We start from the raw sequence: 19,221 nt of genomic DNA on the forward strand, positions 1-19,221 counted from the left end.
TGTGTGGAATCAATCAATAAATAAAAAAAGAATCAATACATTTTGTTTAAATAAAAAAAGTAGAATAACTAGTGTACATAATTACTCGGGATAATTCAGTTCTTCATCCACTCAAGGACATTCACAGACTTGTTCCAAAGACATTCTAGTGTTGTCTTAGCTGCGTGCTTTGGGTTGTCTTGCGGAGGTCCTGCGTACTCTGGATCAAGTACTTAACCTTCCCCAGATCTATGCCTCAACGCAAATGTCACAAGTCTACAGAGACTTCCTTGACTTCATGGAATTTGCCACAGGCGGGCTCCAATCAAGTTCTGGAGACATCAAGAGATCAAAAGGTCACGGATTCTTCTGAGCTCAATTTGAAGTGTCACAAAATAGTCTGAGTGCAGAAGGACAACAACAATAAAAAACTACTAAATTATCCATTCAGTCATTAACAACAGAAGTTAAAATTAATTCAGATCAATTATATAACCAGAACATCGCAAAGACACTTCAAATTTGTAGAGGTGACCAAATGGATGCAGTAACAGCACATTAAATAGAGTACCTTCAATTCAAATTACACATTCAAACATTTTCAATGAGACAATGTTGTTTTCTACCCCCATATACTCATCAGGACAGAGAATTGGACAATAAGTCAAATTCTGATTTAGTTTCACAAATTTGTCTTTTGGTCTGATTGGTATTGAACAATTTCAGCAACCAGAGCCTAAGACAGACATTTCTCATTTTGTTCACTGGTCTTAAGCTCTTGAGAGCTTATTTAAATAAAAGTATGGATGGATTCAAGACTTTGTAGAAGCCCATTGCTTAGCAACTGGACAGAATAACTGAATATTTATTATTCATGTTGTGCTTATTTACAGAAGAGAAAATCTGAACTTCTTATTAAATGTTATCTTAAACATGATTTGATTATAATTGTTGACATAATTCAACATAATTCAATTTACGTAGAAGTTAGAATTTGCCCCAGAGATAACTGTCTAAAGACTGAAAAATACTTTACATGGCAATAAAAAGTTAAGTAGCTAACATTTAAAACAGCTTAAAGTCAACCACCTTCTTGCTCTCTCGGGAGACCGGATGCCTCTCTCACTTCTGGCTGACGATGCTACGAGCGATCAACTCCTTCATGATCTCATTGGTCCCTCCGTATATGGGCTGGACACGGGAGTCCACAAAAGCCCTGAGAGAGAGCAAGATGATACTCATATCAGCGCGCACACACACACACACACACACACACACACGTACCACAGAACATAACATAAATTGCAAAAAATGAGAGCAATATAAACAGTCCCTTCAAATTATTGACACGCTTTTGATAAAGATTTTGTTACACAGACTTACTTGCTCACCTTTAACGACCACACCAATCATTTTCAGGATGACTCTATTTTTAAGACACACACACACACAGTATCATGGTCACTCACTTGGCGATGGAGTGCTCCCACATGTAACCCCAACCTCCATGGAGCTGGACACACCGAGTGGCCACAGAGTTCTGGAGGTCAGACGCCCTGGAAACAACAACAAAGTCAGACCAGACAATTGTCGATGTCCCAATTCTCTAGACTCTCCTACAAACTTTCTCCTAACACTTCCACACTTCATTACAGGTTTAAGAGTGTTGGATTTGTCCTGGCACTTAAAGGCAATCTCCAGCCTTTTTCTTACGCTAATCCACCCCTTTTGAATACATGACAGGGTATATGCAAGTGACATATCTAACATACTGACTGGACCGGATCACCACAGAGCTGGTTTCTCTGCGTGGAGCTGAAGGCAGTTGTCTACAAAGGAGCGTCCCACCCAGATCTCAAGCTTCATCTCTGCCAGTTTGTGCTGCACTGTCTAGACCATGCCAAGAGACAAGGGGGACAGTAGATGTATTTAATACAATGAAAATCATCCAACTCTTCACCACCAGTTGAAAGTTAAGTTACCTGCCTATGTATGAAGTCTGAGTCACTGGGTCCACATTAACGCTAAATTATGTTATTTTACTTAGTCAAATGTAATGTAATGGCATGAGGAATGTTATCAACAAATGGTTTGCTATCCCCTTTCCTTCTTTCTGTGTCTGAAAATGTTTATTTATCAGTTGCTGGCAGTGGTAAACTTACAAGGGGTCTATTCATTCTGCCAAATAACATGCTTTAGTTGTAAAATGTTCTTTCAAACAAAACAGGGGAGCCTGCCTTTATTTTGTTTAAAACATTTTTTGGCACCATGGATACGTTATTGGTGTGCTAGTACGTTAGTACGCTACATCCTAGTACTACCCATTAACAAAATGTCATTTGGACAGTTCGCTGAGGAAAAGGAAACATGACTTCATGTTATCCGACCGGCAGGTGAGAAATGGTCTAGCCAAAAGCTTTCCTCTGCATGGCCTAGTTCCTGGTCTCCACAAACATGAACTCCCTGCTGGAGATAGCCATGTCCGCAACAAACAAGCGGCCCTGGAAGGAAGAAGAGGAAGGCAAGGAGACCCGTGATATATCAGAACCTGAAATAGATTTATTGCCAAGTAAGTTTCACAACAAACCAGGAATTTGTTTGGGTCCGTTAAAGCAGCAATTCTGTACAAAATCTTGATCTCATAGTTCCGAGCTACAAGACATTTCTATGAGTTGAACATGTACCAACCCCAAATTCAGAGTACATAACACAACTTTGATTCATATCTGAACGGGGTTGTTGGTAAATATACCTGTGGCAGCTCGTTCATCAGGTAGTTAAAGCCCATGTTGACCTGTCCCAGGAGGGCAGAAGCAGGAAGACGCACGTCCTCAAAGAACAACTCTGCCGTGTTCTGGAGACCGAGAGACAGAAGCTATTATATACTTATAATACATTAGGTAGTGTTTTTTATAAGCTGCCCTGGCATGACAGGTACCCGTTCTGATCACTTAAGCTTCTCACAGAGTAGCAATGTTAGTCAGACCTCTGGTCTATTTACCTAGGCCAGTGTTTCTCAACCCTCTCCTGGGGCCTCCCCAGCCACTCCATGTATTAGATGTAACCCAGAGCTAGCACACCCAGGGGAGGTTTGAGAACCACTGACCTAGGCCATGGTACATAAACATTTGATTTTCACAGACTTTAGCTGCCTTTGAATAAACCTGTCTTGTGTGACAGAAACATTGAAATAGTCCCTAGTCTCAATTTATAAAAAATGTTGACATGCGTCTTTCTGGATTTTGTTGTTGTTATTCTGTCTCTCACTGTTCAAATAAACCTACCATTAAAATTATAGACTGATCATTTCTTTGTCAGGGGGCAAACATACAAAATCAGCAGGGGATCAAATAATGTTTTCCCTCACTGTATGTGATAAACTAGCCTGTCCTTACATTTATAATATTATACTCATTGAGAAATGACACTGCTGCATACCATTATCTTTCGCGCATTTCTCTTTCTTTTTCCTAAACTGGACACATGATGGCTTAGACCTTTTCTTATCCATTTGTGTTGATTTGGCACTCGAGCATCAATACATTGCCCATCCCAGAGCACTGTCAACCAAGAGTCAAGACTGAACCAACTCACCTTGGTGGTGTGCAGACTGGTTTTATATTATTCTTAACGATTTCACACAAACCAGAAAAAAATGCAACACTATGTCAGTGAAACTATATATTCAGAGTATTATGAATGAATTTAGGTTAATTTGGTAGCATTTCATAGTGTGACTGATTTGACTAATTGCATTTGTACAGTACATAGTTAGAGGTGCGCTATTTGATAGATTCCCCGCCTGGCGCCTGGTGCCGCCCCCGTCAAGATGTCGTCCTGGGCAGCTGCCCAAGTCGCTCATACCTAAATCTGGCCAGTGGCGGTGTCATAAAAAGTGCACAAAACAGACACGTGGAAAAGAACACAGGAGTGCCCTCAAATCTCAGCCATCGACAAACCTACCAAGAACCCCCAGGGAAATCAGTTGGTCTGCCTGCTTCTTATATCATATCATTTTTACACAAGCCCATACATTTTCACAAGCACAAAGAAGACAATGATTCAAGCCAGGTGGGGGGGGTGTACCTATGGAAAATGTTATTCTGAAATGTGAAGTGAAAATAAACACAAATTTGAGGGTAGGGGGTTGGTGGGATAATCCAATTTTGACAGACGAGAAGAAAAAAGACAACCAACATCACTGTGAAACTTTTTCCAGAATCCATTATCAAAAGGCTTCAGGCTGCCCAAGCAGTACTTTTTGTATTATAGTATCTAAGACACTGACTGCGAAGTGAATCAGTTTTAAAGTAACTAGTTAATTATCAGAACAATATAGATAAGAATAGATTAATAATATAAATAAATGAAAATCTCTACTGATATTCAATGAACTCTGTTTAGACCATTATCATCCTTTAGACCTACAAGTTGAGTCAACTTCAAGCCCTGTTATCTTCTCAACAATGAGTAACAGATGAAGAGTAACAGATATATTAAGAGTACACACACTTCCCTGTTAATGATAAGCAAAAGACCACACTGGAAAACCGCTTCAGTACAGTGCCAAATCTGAAATATTGTTCTATTGTTATTGAAGCGTTGTACATACAGTGCCTTCTGAACGTATACAGACCCCTTTCTTCCCCATCTTTTCTGTCATGGACACAAATAATTTGCTTAAATTTTTTTTGCCATCAATCTTCAAACAATACCGCATAATGACAAACTGAATACACAACTTCAAAATATGTGAAAATCTTTTATAATAAACCAGTGAAACATATAATGCACATAATTACCCTTTATTCTGTTCTTCATCCTCGTAGGACATTCACAGACATGCCCCAAAGGTAGAGTCTTTGCTGTGTGCTTTGGGTTGTTTTCTGGTTGAAGTCTTGTTTTCTCAGGATCAGGACCTCTCTGAATTTCGTTTGACTTTGATAGGAACTCTTTGGCTTTGAATTTCCTCCATTCACACTTCCTGTATTATGCTCCCACCATTTTCCTTCACCGTAGGCATTGCCCAGGGGCTGAGCAGTACCTTGTTTTTCCTCTGTTAGAGGGGCCTCTTGCCTGATTAGTTTGGCTCGACAGCCAGCTCTATAAAAAGTCTACGTGGTTCCAAACTTCTTTCGTTTCACAACGATGGAGCCCACTGTGCTCCTAGGAAAGCATTTTCCCCAGATCTATGCCTCAACACAAATGTCATTAGTCTACAGAGACTTCCTTGACTTCACTGAATTTGCCACAGGTGGACTCATTTAAGTACTAGAGACATCTCAAGAATGATCAAAGGACATAGAATGCATCAGTGCTCAATTTGGAGTGTCAATGAATACTCAATTCAAAAGTTGGGCGTCACTCAGAAATGTCCTTATTTATGAAAGCAAATGTTTTGTCCATTAAAATAACATCAAATGGATCACAAATACTGTGTAGACATTGTTAATGTAGTAAATTACTATTGTAGCTTAGAATTCATGATTTTCAATGTAATATCTACATAGGCATACAGAAATGCACATTGTGTTTGCTAATCTAAGCTTATCATTTTAAAAGGCTATGTGATTATTAGAAAGCCCTTTGCAATTGAAAACTGTTGTACTGATTAAAGAAGCAATAAAACTAGCCTTCTTTAGACTAGTTGAGTATGAGAAGCGTTGTGGGTTCAACAACAGTCTCGAAATGTCTAAAAATGACTATCTTTCTTCTAAATCTCATCAGTCAGTTCTTGTCCTAAGAAATTAAGGCTATTTCATGTGAGACATTGAACCAGAAAGATCTTGTACAACGTTGTGAACTCCTCCCTTCACAGAACAGCGCAATCTGGCTCTAACCAGAATAGAAAGAGGAGTGGGAGGCTTCAGTGCACAAATGACTAAGAGGACAAATACATTATACTGTCTAATTTGAGAAAAAGACACCTCACAGATTCTCAACAGGCAGCTTCATTAAATAGTACCCGCAAAACCCCACTCACAACGTCAACAGTGAAGTGGCAACTCCGGCATGCTGGCCTTATCTCAGACTGGCCAATAAAAAGAGAAGATTAAGATGGGCAAAATAACAGATACTAGACACGAAGATTGGGGGGGAAAAGGCCAGCACCCTGGAGTTGCCTCTTCACTGTTCACGTTGAGACTGGTGTTTTGCACTTCATTAAATATTATTATTCAACAATAAAGTTCAGGATAAGTGAAAGAAATCCCAATTCAAATAATTGAATGTCCACATTGTAACAATATAAATTGTCCAAATGTCCTAGGGTGTAAATACGTAAAGACAGTACACTTTTAAAACTCTGTCATAGTACAGTTGAAAAAAAGCTCTCATTGGCCATGAATCCCAGGTTTGTTTAACACCATATGCTCACAAAACACTTGGGGCTGATGAAAAAACATACAGGGTTAAATTCCCAATTTCCAGGTCGGTTGACACACCAATGTGAAAACGTAATCCATTGTAGGTCCAGATTTCTTTGTTACCTTGTTAAATGCTAGAGCTGAAAATTTGAGAGTCAAAAAGCATTGATGATATTCTGCATAAATTGGAAAACAGAAAGCAGGCTTTTCCACTTGGCTTAGAGAAAAGGGGGCACAGGTCGACCAGGAGCCGAATAACCAACCAAATGTATCAATCTGAAAAATCTAGTAATTACTTCGACACCCAATGAAGAGCAGACAAGTGAAATGATCCAGGATGCTTCCAATTTAAAGTTTAAACAAGACAGAAAGCCCCTCATGGAACTGAATTCAGCATTACACAGAACAACAGAGAATTTATTAAGGCAGTGCTTAAATACAATAAAACAAACAACGCTAATGAGTGGAAGCATTCAAGGACACTTCAGGCGTGGCAATATTAACAGTTGTATTAGTAGCACATTGAAAATAAATTAAAAATTAAATATATCAAATTACACATTCAACCTTTTAACAGAGCAATACAATTTCTTCCCCAAATACTCACGGGCACAGACACATGGACTGTGTTGACACAGATTAGACATCCGAGGAGTCCTGTATTTTCGAGTAGTTCGGATTGGTCAAAAAAAATTTGTGAAAACAATATCAGAATTAAGTAGCCTGTGTAAAGCTTAGATGGGGTAAAAAATATGCTATAAATTTTGTTCATTTGATCACTGTTTCAAGCTCATGAGACTGCAATGATACAGTAAAGGGATGGATGGATTCAAGAACATGTTCCCTTTGTACAAACCCAAGAAAAACCAAGTGCAAAAAAATCCCAGGAAAGAATTGAACAGAGAAATCCTGAATACCTATTTAGTCCATATTCATTGAAAGGGGATGGAATTGTTACATCTAAGTCAAATGTAATCTTAGGTCATGCTTTCTCACCTACTCGTACCCAAATTAAAGAAAGGTTTATATTTTAGTTTCCATCCCTATTTAGTCCAATAGGGTTTAACATTGCCCAAATACCTCAATATATAACAAAGATGTTTTGATACCTCTGAATTTTCATGGACTTCTCCAACCCAGCTCCATGTCTTTCCTCTGCCTCCATTATGCTAGCTAGCAGTTGATACAGGTATCTTACGATGGCCCAACTAATACATAAATACAACCCAAAATACACAGCATTTCTAGGTCACTTTCTATATTTGAGTGCATCAGAGTGCATTCTCACTCGAAAGGAACCATGCCAGGGTTCATTTGGAAGCAGCCTGAGACATCCTCATTCAAGTGGACTAGGGTGCGGTTATTTGGTGTGCACCTGGGATCAATTTATATATTTTCAACTGGACTCAGGTTGGAAAAAAAAGGGTATGATTCAATTGTACAATAAAAGCAATGCGTAAAAGTGACCTAGACATATATTGATTTTAACCCCCTTTTCCAGACAGATAGACAGAATGTACAAGTAATTTATATATTCCTCGACTTCTCAGCTGTTTAAATCTGAAAAGATACAAATGTCTCTAACCAAACATTAGATAATGCGACTGGAGTAACCATACCAACAGGATTTTTTGTTACTTTTACACAGACATGGATATCTGCTTTCAAAGACTTTTCACACTTTATAATCATTACAAAAATTCAGATCAAAAGTTAAAGAACTGAAATGGAAGAAATCATGATTAGTCAGTGGTATCTCTAGGGTGAATGCTAAGGACATCAAAAGGCAAAGACAAATTAAGTAGCTAACACATTCAAAACTGTTGTTGGTATAACAAATTAATGTACTAATTTGTTCCACACTAAGAAATGGCATTTGTTTTTTTGCGTTTCTCTCACTTCTGGCTGACGATGCTACGAGCGATCAACTCCTTCATGATCTCATTGGTGCCTCCGTATATGGGCTGGACACGGGAGTCCACAAAAGCCCTGAGAGAGAAAGACAGAAAAAGAAAAAGCACAGCAAAAACAACAAAAGGGAGAAGATCATGAGAGCATATATACATACCACATAACATAAAAGTCATGAAATAAACATATGTATTAGAGATATGCTTTGGACATGATTTTAAAATCCAAATACTATGGGTTATTGTCTGAAAACAATTTGGATACCTGAAACGGCTAAATGGCCGTTTGTTTGAGAAAAGAACGATCATGCATATGGAGGAAGAAGCGTGGTAGGCACGCCAAACATGGCTACAGAACTAAAAGCCCAAATGTATCAACACATAACATGAGTTTATTGGATGGAGAAGTCTAGAAAAGATATACATAAATAATTTACATAGGTTACAATTCATTCAGTAAATGTATTTCATCTTCCCTTGAATTGGTTAACTTTCATCCACTTGCTAACAGAGTATAAATATGCATCATTCTGACTAACTTGGCCACTACACCACAATGGCTTTGAAGAACATAATGTGTGAAGGAGCGCATCCTTATACAAATGACTTTCAAACATTGTATAATTTCTTTAACTGTCAAAGTATTGATCATATATAGAAATTCTAGATTGTTATAGCAATAGTATTTACAAAAATCATGTTAAGCACTATTAACTATAACCAAAACATACTATTTCTGGGGGGCAAAAATGAATACACTCAAGTACTGAAATAGAAAGCGTTGTTTGATTATCCCTACCCATCCCAAATACACTGCTCAAAAAAATTAAGGAAACACGCAATGATCACAGTAGAACATCAAGTCAATTAAACTTCAGGGATAGTTAGGAAGCATAAGAGATGGTGAATCAATGTCACCTGTTCTGGTGCAAATGAAAGTGACAACAGGTGCACTGGAGAGGCAACAATAAGACAACCCCCCAAGAGGGAATGGTGTATCAGGTGGTGGCCACAGACAATTGCTCTCTCCTAATCCTTACTGACTGATTCTTTAGTTTACCATTTTGCTAGTGTCCTCGCACAGGTATCCCAGCTCCTCCAGGATGACACATCCATACGTGCCGTCACAAGACGTTTTGCAGTGTCTCCCAGTACAGTCTCAAGAGCATGAAGGAGATACCAGGAGACTGGCTGTCACAAGAGGAGAGCTGGACAAGGCCGTAGAAGGGCATCAACCTAGCAGCAGAACCGGTCGCTGCTCCTTTATGGAAGGAGGAACAGGAGCACTGCCAGAGTCATACAAAATGACACCAGAATTGACAGGTCCCCCAATGGCGTCCCGTTTTCTTCACCGATGAGAGCAGGTTCACACTGAGCAGACAGACGTGAAAGAGTCTGGAGACACTGCAGTGAACGTTATGCTGCCTGCATCATCACCCAGCATGACCGTTTGGTGGTGGTTCAGTGGGTCTGGGAATATTCATGGAGTCGCAAAGACCTCCACCGGCTAGCCAACGGTAACCTGAACGCTGTTAGGTACCTGGATGAAATCCTCAGATCCATCGTCAGAACTTACACTGGTGCAGCGGGCCCTGGGTCCCTCCTGGTGCAGGACAATGCCCAGCCTCATGTGGCCAGAGTGTGTAGGCAGTTCCTGCATAACGAAGGCATTGATCCCATTGACTGGCCCTCACGTTCCCCAGACCTGAATCCAAATGAGAACCTCTGGGATGCTATGTATCGTGCATCCGCCGCCGCCAAGTAGCGACGCCGACTGTCTGGGAGGAGATCCCCTAGGACACCTTCTGCCGTCTCATCAGGAGCACGGCCAGACGTTGTCAGGAGTGCATAGAGGCACATGGGGGCCACACACACACTACTGAGTCACAATATGAGTTAGTTAGAACAGCCTGTGATTTCAATTGTTTACTTTGATTTCCGGTGTGAGTTTGAATCCAGGCCTTAGTCGGTTGGTGTTTTTGGTTTCTATAGACTGTTATTGTCATTTTGTTCTTAATGAATTACACAATTTACAGTAAAGATTTTGATCTTTTTATATTTTGTTCATCGAGACCTCTTAATTTTTTTGAGCAATGTATACACGCACACACAGGCACATGCGCACATGCACACGCACAGTATCATGGTCACTTACTTGGCGATGGGGTACTCCCACATGTAACCCCAACCTCCATGGAGCTGGACACACCGAGTGGCCACAGAGTTCTGGAGGTCAGACGCCCTGGAAACAACAACAAAGTCAGACCAGACAATTGTCAAGGTCCAGTGGCAAAAGCAATACAGCTCATAGACGCAATTTGTGGTGGAGGTAAACTTAATAAGAAACTATGTCAGTGTAACACAATGCTAAATGGAGTCTAGTGACTGCTGAAATGTGAAATGACGTCACGTAGTGGTTAAAGACCATGCCTCTCATGAGGAAAACATACGTTCAAATCTAATGAGAGCAATGACATTAATGATTCCTGGTAGATTCCACGATTCTCTTGTCTTTTCACTTGATTAAATAGTTATCGCACTTATTGATAGTTATTGTCATCTCATCTCATCTCCATCCGCTTATCCGTATCGGGTCACGCGGGCAGCAGCACCAGCAGGGGACCCCAAACTTCCCTTTCCTGAGCCACATTTGCCAGGGGGGATCCCGAGGTGTTCCCAGGCCAGTGTCGAAATATAATCTCTCCACCTTGTCCTGGGCCTACCCCGAGGTCTCCTCCCAGCTGGACGTGCCTGGAACACCTCCCTAGGGAGACGTCCTGGGGGCATCCTTACCAGATGCCCGAACCATCTCAACAGGCTCCTTTCGACGCAAAGGAGCAGCGGCTCTACTCAGAGTTCCTCACTGATGGCTGAGCTTCTCACCCTATCCCTAAGGGAGAAGCCAGCCACCCTTCTGAGAAAACCCATTTCAGCCGCTTGTCCTCGCGATCTTGTTCTTTCGGTCATGACCCAGTTATTGTATAAATGTTATTCACGAATGAAAGAAAAAAGTATGTTGTTTTGCCATGAAATAGCTTTGCCAGACTCGCTAGCAATTGCTCAATTCTTATGACTATTCCAGTAAGTTAGTGGTAAAGCTTATTACTGGCTAATACGCTGTTAAAACGGCCATTGGCAAACGCAATACATAGACACAATTTTTGGTGGGGGTAAAGTCAGTTTAACTGTATCAATGTAATTCATGAATGACCAATTAACTATTAAAATGGCCAGTGGCACTGATTTTGTTCAGTGAGCGACCCAGGTTTGAATCGAGGTGGCAACATTTTCTATTGCGGCCGACTGAACTAGGCTTGCCTGGTTTCTTGTTCTTACACTAATCCACCCCTTTTGAATACATGACAGGGTATGTGCAAGGGCCATATCTAACATACTGACTGATCTGGACTGGATTACCACAGAGCTGGTTAAAGGTTTGTTTGTTCTCACCAGTACTTGGCCATAGAGGCGGTTTGCGAGTCCAGACGATTCTCTGCGTGGAGCTGAAGGCAGTTGTCTAGAAAGGAGCGTCCCACACAGATCTCGGTCTTTATCTCTGCCAGCTTGTGCTGAACTGTCTAGACCATGCCAAGAGACAGGGGGACAGTAGATGTATTTAATACAATGAAAATGTGGATCTGTTTGCATGGTTCTAGTCAGGGTCGAAGTGCCTTGCTCGAGGACACAACAGTTGTTCGCTAGGTGTGTCCGAGTCTTAATCAACAACGGTCAAGTTACGAGACAAGTCACCTATTGGAGTCACTGCGTCCACATTAACGCTAAATCATGTTATATCACTTAGTCAAATGTAATGGCGTGAGGAATGTAATCACTGCATGGTTTTCCTTCGATCTGTGCCTCAAAATGTTCATATGTTGGTTGCTGGCATTGGTAAACTTACCACTATAGATTCTGACAAATAAAACGCTTCAGCAAAACATTTCTAAGCAAGGAACTAGCTGTATTAACCCAATATAAAATCATAGTTTGCCACTTTGGCAGAACTGATACATGTCTTTGGTCATGTCTGCAAGTAGGCTACCTCCTAAAATTCAAACTTCCCGTTAATAAAAGATCATTACAACAGTTTTTGCTGAGGAAAATTAAGCAAGCCTTAATTGTTATCCGACCTGCAGGTGAGAGATGGTCTTGCCAAAAGCTTTCCGCTGCATCACATAGTTCCTGGTCTCCTCAAACATGAACTCACTGCTGGAGATAGCCATGTCTGCAATCAGCAGGCGCTCCTGGAAGAGGAGCAGGGTGAAGAGATGCACATATGATCTTGTAGTTCTGAGCTACAGCCATTCCAACATGAAAACCTTAGAATAGGCTAGGAGTCACGTTAATTCCTTTCAAGTCAATCATTGCATACGGGAAAAAAAAAAGTATTTTAAATGTAACCAACCCACTGTACATAATACAACTATGATTAATATCTGAATGGGGTTGTTGGTTAGTATACCTGTGGCAGCTCGTTCATCAGGTAGTAGAAGCCCTTGTTGACCTGACCCAGGAGGGCTGAAGCAGGAAGACGCACGTCCTCAAAGAACAGCTCTGCCGTGTCCTGGAGACCGAGAGACAACAGCAATTAGCGAGTAATATTATCTTTTACAATGTCTTTCATAAGCAGCCCTGGCATGGGAAGAACGAGTTCTGGTCACTTCAGAGCTGGCTGGAGCACCACAAGTCACTCAGACACCTGGCCACTTCAGTCCACCTATCCGTTTACCTAGGCTGGGTTGAATAAGGTTTGTTTTCCACAGACTTTAGCTGCCTTTGATTAGCTGCCTGTGGTGTGCAATACAAACAATGAAATAGTCCCCAAAGTGCAATTGCAAGCCAAATCCCTGATGCTCGGCATGTGGACTCAAGCAAACAGTATTTGAAAAAAAAATACTTGAAAAGTCTAACTTGACCATAGATAAGTTCTTTGTCAAAATGGCCCTCGGATGAGAAAAAAAGAATAATAATGGGAACAGATTTCCATTTTGACCTGTGCATGCAGGCCAATCTTTTCCAGCTTCTTCCCTGCTTGGAAGCCCGGCATTCCTTTCTCCACCAGAAAGAGGCTGATGCCGTGGGCCGCTGTCTTCGCCTCCCGGTTTGTCACGGTTACCACAATAACCAAGTCGGCCATACAGCCGTTGGTAATGAACACCTGGGGGCGGGGGGGGTTTGATGAAATGGCTTATAAAAGGTCATAAAAAGAATAGATCTATAAAGAATTCATTACACTACGGTATGACCTAGTAAAAACAAAACACATCTGGTAAACCACATCGACCAACTTTGTTTCCGTTGAGGATCCAGTCATCACCGTCCTTCTTAGCGTAGGTCCTGACACCTTGGAGGTCGCTGGGTGGATGAGAGAAGACGGTCTTTAGTATTGACTACACAGATGTATACGTTGAACAAGTAAGGAAAGACCAGCACAAACTGAAATGTACTTTAGGTTTTAATGTTTTCTTCATATGCGTAGTGCTTTTAAAAATTTGTTTGTTGTTTAAGCAGCTGCTAGCAAGAGATTGGCACAGGGTATAGACCAGGCCTGGCCAAACCGCGGCTCCCGAGCTGCATGCGACCCTTTGCCTGGTTTCATGCGGCTCTTACGTTTATATCGAAGTTTGTGTTATTTTTTTTAATAGGAGTGCTCGCTTCGCTTGAGTTCAATACAGTATTTTCGTCAAACTCGCATGTGCGTGAGATTAAAATACCACAAAGTTTCCCAGTAGGGGCAAGATCATGAGTAAACAATTTGTGTCAAATTCGCTCTCAAAATGGCAGGGAAAAAATGCACAGCAAAACGAAAATATGAAGATGAACACAGGACGTTAACAGAGTGGGAGAGTTTATATTATTTTTTGTTGAACATAATGGCAAGCCATCCTGCCTTATATGTCAAGGGTCATTAGCGCATTTCAAAGCTTCAAATCTTCAGCGCCACTTCAGCTCACTACATGCTAACATTGACCAGGAATTTCCAAAAGGGACTGAACTTCGCAAGCACAAGTTGGTCACTTTGAAAAGTCAGCCAGAAAAGCAAATACAGTTTTTCCAAAAATGAACGAAGCACTCAGAGACGCTTGCATGGTATCAACTGGCTTGAAACATTGGGCTAAAAAGCCATGAAATGAAGGTTTGTTAAAAAATGCCTCAGTGACGTTGTTGAAATCTTGTCTCCTGAAAACGACAAACTAAAACGAATGGTATCAGATGTCCAACTGTTTCGTCACACTGTTGAACACAGAATATCGGACATTAACACGGCAATTGAATCACAGTGGCATTCTGACCTTCAAGCATGTGAGTATTTTAGTGTCGCATTGGATGAGAGTTGTGACATACAAGACAAGCCACAGTTGGCAATATTTGCACGGTCTGTGTCAAACGATTGTGTGATCAAAGAAGAACTCCTTGATATTGAGCCATTAAAAGACAGAACCCGTGGACCTGCGTGAAGATGGCCCGCCACCCAACGCAAAACATCAAACTATGCTCAATCGTTCGTGCTCCGTTTGTGCTGTAAAAAGTTTTGTTTGTGCCGTTTCGGTTTTTTAGATATTAAAATAATATTTTTAAGTCATTCTGAGGTCACTCAGCCCCCCCACATGCTCCAAATTCACCCAAAATAGTCTTGTTCGTATTTTAATATAAAAAAACAATTAAAACTAAAACGAAACTATTTACAGCACAAACCAGCAAAAACGATTGAGCATAGTTTGACGACGTTTTGCGTTGGGTGGGGGGCCCAAATTCACGCAGGTAACCCGTGGCATAGACGTGAAAGAAACAATGATGGCTGCATTTGCGAAAGCAAATCTGCCCATACCGAAACTAACTGCAATAGCCACGGCTTGTGGGGCTGTGCAAAGCTGACCAAACATTTCCAGAGTTTCGGAATGTCCACTGCATCATCCACAGGGAGCAATTCGTATCTAAATCATTGAATATAGACATCGTCATGAAGCCTGTGATGGAAACCGTCAACTACATCCGCACACATGCGCTTAACCACAGGCAAGACTCCTCGCTGGACCGAGGGCTTCCAGGTGACCTGCTGCTGCACTGCACTGAGGTGGCTGTCAAAAGCCCAGGTACTCGCTCGCTTCTTTGAGCTTTTGGATGCCGTGAAACTGTTCATGGAAGGGAAGGACAAGGACTATCCCGAGCTCCCGGACCTCGGGTGGATTATGGCTCTGGCCTTTTTGGTCGACATGCTGTGTCACTTGGACAGACTGAACCTGACCCTGCTGGGTAAGTTAACAACGCTGCCTGACCTGGTGCAAAGTGTGTTTGCGTTTGTCAACAAACTGAAGCTGATCAAGGCCAATATTCAAAAGGGAGATTTAACACATTTTCCCACTCTGCTAAAAGTCACCAGCGCCGCCCTGAATAAGAAAAGAGCCAGATATGCAACACTGGTTGAAAACCTGCACGAAAGCTTTGTGACCCGGTTCAGTGATCTACAACTGAAAAGGCCACAGATTACGTTCCTCGTCAACCCATTTAATGCGGAGGCGGACTGTTTGAAAGCCCTGCTAGTCACAGATGAGGCTGCGGCTGAGTTGGAGATGATCGATCTTTGTGAGGAGGACCAACTGAAGACTGCTTTGGAAAAGTGTGCCAATGGAAAAATACCCCAATGTCAAACAGGCTGCGCTTAAGATACGGTCAATGTTTGGGTCAACATACGTCTGCGAGTCTGTGCTTTCTACCCTGAAACACGTGAAATCAAAGCATCGATCTGTTCTGACTGACACCCATGTGAAAGAATTGCTTCGAGTGGCAACAACGGAATACAAGTCAGATTTGAAGAGGATTGTTCAAGGCAAGAAATGCCAGAAGTCCCTCTAAGCAACATGCATAGTAAAAGAAAAACGCTATTGTAAATTATTATATTTCTGTTTGTGGACTTGGTTGAACTGAGAGTGTGTGCGAGACAGTGCACACAATGTTCATTGTTGAACATTTCTGTCATTATCATGTTGGTGTGTGACATTTACAATAAATCAGGCTGAGCAGAGGTGTGTGTGTGTGTGTGTGTGTGTGAAGAAGGGATGGGGTGATGTTCATGAGTGCCCATGTGTATGATGTGGCTCTTCGCAATAATACAGTAAAAAATGTGTCTCTTAGTCTCTGACTGGTTGGCCACCCCTGGTATAGACACACCCACTGACAACTTGCTCCAATTACAACAGTAACCTCCAGCCCTTAAAGGGTCCGCTGAACATTTATTTGCCATTTCATTTAATTCCTGTAATTAGGGCTGGTAATAAATGTGACTGGCTGAAAGACTGATCTCCATGCCACAGTGGTAAAGGTTAATTTGAGGTCCTGTCATCCACCCAAACTGAACAGTGCGGGCAAGGCTATTGTCGTTTTCCAGCAGAGTTCCAGTAACAATAGTGCTGGCATAACAGGCCAGTGAAATACAGCACAAATTGGGTCAGCTTGGACATGAGTGGCTTATGGGAGCTGGAGTGCTCACCTGCCTGCTCCTGGCTCGGTCATGGCGATAGCCCCAATGCATGTTCCAGCAGTCATCTGTGGTATGAAGCGATCAATCTGTTCTTTAGAGCCGTAGTTACTTATGTAGGGCATGCAGATATCTGAATGGAGGGCGAATCCAGGGCCAGTGCAGTTGGAGTACATCCTGGAAAACAAGGAAGAAAAGTGTATGCAGCTGTAGATTTTCCCAAACTACGGCATTAATGAAATAATCACACTAAAGCAGGCTAGCTATTCACATTATACACCTAGGAAAAAGGGTTCTATGATCAATGATCCGGTCTTACTATGATTTAATATAATAGTTAAGACAGCCGGGACCTGATCCTAGATCAGGGCCGGTTACTCACTGCTCCTCCCACATCACGGCTGCTGACAGCATGTCCCCTCCGATCCCACCATGCTCCTCCGGGACCAGGATCCCCAGCAGGCCCTGCTCCCCAGCTTTCTGCCACAGCTCCCTGCTCACCATACCAGCCTTCTCCCACCTGCAGGAGAATCAGAGGGTTGGAGAACAGCTTATGTCAGCATTAAGTCAGAATACAGCCAATGTGGTTAGCTGGAGAGTGCCTGCTTAACTAGAGTTACACAGGGTATAACATTTCAAAACATACCAGAAAAAGAGCATTTCTCACTGGAAAAGCTTAGGTAGTTTCTCCCTGTTTTAGGCAGTTTGTGATGTTTCTTGTTTACTGAAAAATAATGACATTCAGATAGGGTGACAGACACTACATACTCCTTGTGGTAGGGTACAACTTCCTCTGTCCAGAAACGCCGGACACTCTCCCTGAACATGTCATGGTCCGCGCTGAAGATCCGGCGGGTTCCAATATCCATCAGAGACTTTGCACTGGAGGTCTCCAGCCTTTTGGATGGGGGAGCTTCCCCTTTCTGGGGCAGACTGTGTTGCATTCTGGGAAATAGAGGCACAAACATTTGTAACCTTACATGTTGGTCTGTAGGTCCAACAATGCTGTTGTTTCCACAACACTAAATCATACTCGGTTGCATGATATAAAGTAATAAGATGTGACTTCAAGGAACTCAGTGTAGGTACTAGTTAAGCTATGACCCCGTAATGGGTAGAGGAACCTGGACTGACATTACTTTTAACCAATACAAGAAGAATACAAAACCATCACTCAGCTCCAAGTTAGGGAGTATGCAGTGTTGCAGTAGATAGCTGAACTGTTGATTCAACCCCCTAAACTGTACTTCCTAGCGTCAAGGAATTTATGTAACGCATGCCATCTAATGTACAGTGTGCGAAAGGTGAGTGTCCCAGTTTGGACTTACGGGGTCAAAAGTCAAGGTCGAACATATGAAATATAATTTTGTTTACTGACTTGTTGACAACAATGTCTAAATAAAATAGAAGATTAAAGCAAAGAATGAAAATATAAACTTCATGCAATAACATTGACGTCGTTACTACTACGCTACCATATCTAAAACACTCACCTGGCATTTGCAGTGGAAAGTACCTGTCCCCCTCGAAATACATTTGTAACACCTGAAAAACACGTTTTTACCGCTTTTGACAACATTTCCCCAGTTCCGTTCCCAAAACCGACACAACAACACAACCTTTTGAACGCGTTTCTAAATAGAATTCTGTCGTAAGCACGAACGAAAACGTCATTTTACTACGGTAATGAGAAAACCTACAAAATAAAGGACCTCGTGTAAATGCATTGCCAGGCACATAATTCAGTGTAGAGAGTTAATTGTTACCAAAACCATTTCCATGCTATTTTTAAGCAAATGTAAAGATGGAAAACAATACAACAATACAAGATTATCTGAAACATGAAATTCGAGAAATACGTTGGGTGCGTAGAATTTGTATATAATGTAATTTCACAGGTCAATACAGTTATGTCCATTGACCCTAATGCAATACACTACATGCAGTCATGTGAAAAACTATAGTACACCCCCTTGAAATTTGTCTTTTATTTTATATATTCAGACACATAGATATGTTATCTTCACCTCATAAGACCCATAAACCACATTTAACAAAAGAAACTGAAAACAATACTTCACTACCAAAAATCTACAGAAATGCAATTTCATAGTGCAGAAAAAATAAGTACACCTTAAGCTTCAGTTGCTGGGGTAGCCCCTTTTGGCTGCATTGACTAAATTAAGCAAATCGCAATTTTTTATGAATTTAACTCATTGAAATGCATTGAAAATCAGGGCTTACATTTTGAAATACAAAAAGCAAGGATATTATGATGGTGTCGACAGCACAACCTCCTGCTGTTAGCAGAGCGATAATGAATTTCTTCTATTATTTTAAGGGTTGACTACAGCCTGCTAGCTTAAATTTACTGACATCTAGTGGTCGAAGTCTGCAAACTTTTTCCAACCTCAAGTAAAAAAAATGTACTCCTCAAAGACAATGAGTGACGTGATAGGTTTGCTAAGGAAAAGTAGACAGATATCCATTA

General features: G+C 41.4%; 1 protein-coding gene and 1 long non-coding RNA gene across 2 annotated transcripts; both read right to left on the minus strand.

Annotated features, from left to right (window-relative positions):
• Window positions 1–62: 62 nt before the first annotated feature.
• LOC109614909 lies at window positions 63–3,221 on the minus strand. The gene is made up of 5 exons (XR_003777795.2): window positions 2,732–3,221; window positions 1,752–2,480; window positions 1,449–1,535; window positions 1,069–1,195; window positions 63–379 (listed from the first exon to the last, which is right to left on the minus strand). It is a non-coding gene; the product is annotated as an uncharacterized LOC109614909 (long non-coding RNA).
• A 3,449-nt stretch (window positions 3,222–6,670) lies between these two features.
• On the minus strand, window positions 6,671–18,389 carry acadl (acyl-CoA dehydrogenase long chain). Its single transcript, XM_010892087.4, has 11 exons — window positions 18,224–18,389; window positions 17,499–17,675; window positions 17,113–17,250; window positions 16,743–16,907; window positions 13,543–13,609; window positions 13,248–13,412; window positions 12,717–12,818; window positions 12,385–12,498; window positions 11,705–11,832; window positions 10,410–10,496; window positions 6,671–8,333 (listed from the first exon to the last, which is right to left on the minus strand). Exons 1-11 carry the CDS (start codon window positions 18,307–18,309, stop codon window positions 8,240–8,242), a joined length of 1,323 nt encoding a protein of 440 aa, XP_010890389.1. The 5' UTR covers window positions 18,310–18,389; the 3' UTR covers window positions 6,671–8,239.
• Between the last annotated feature and the right edge of the window lie 832 nt (window positions 18,390–19,221).

Source organism: Esox lucius, chromosome 22 (genome assembly GCF_011004845.1).
Source record: "Esox lucius isolate fEsoLuc1 chromosome 22, fEsoLuc1.pri, whole genome shotgun sequence".
Classification (NCBI taxonomy): domain Eukaryota; kingdom Metazoa; phylum Chordata; class Actinopteri; order Esociformes; family Esocidae; genus Esox; species Esox lucius.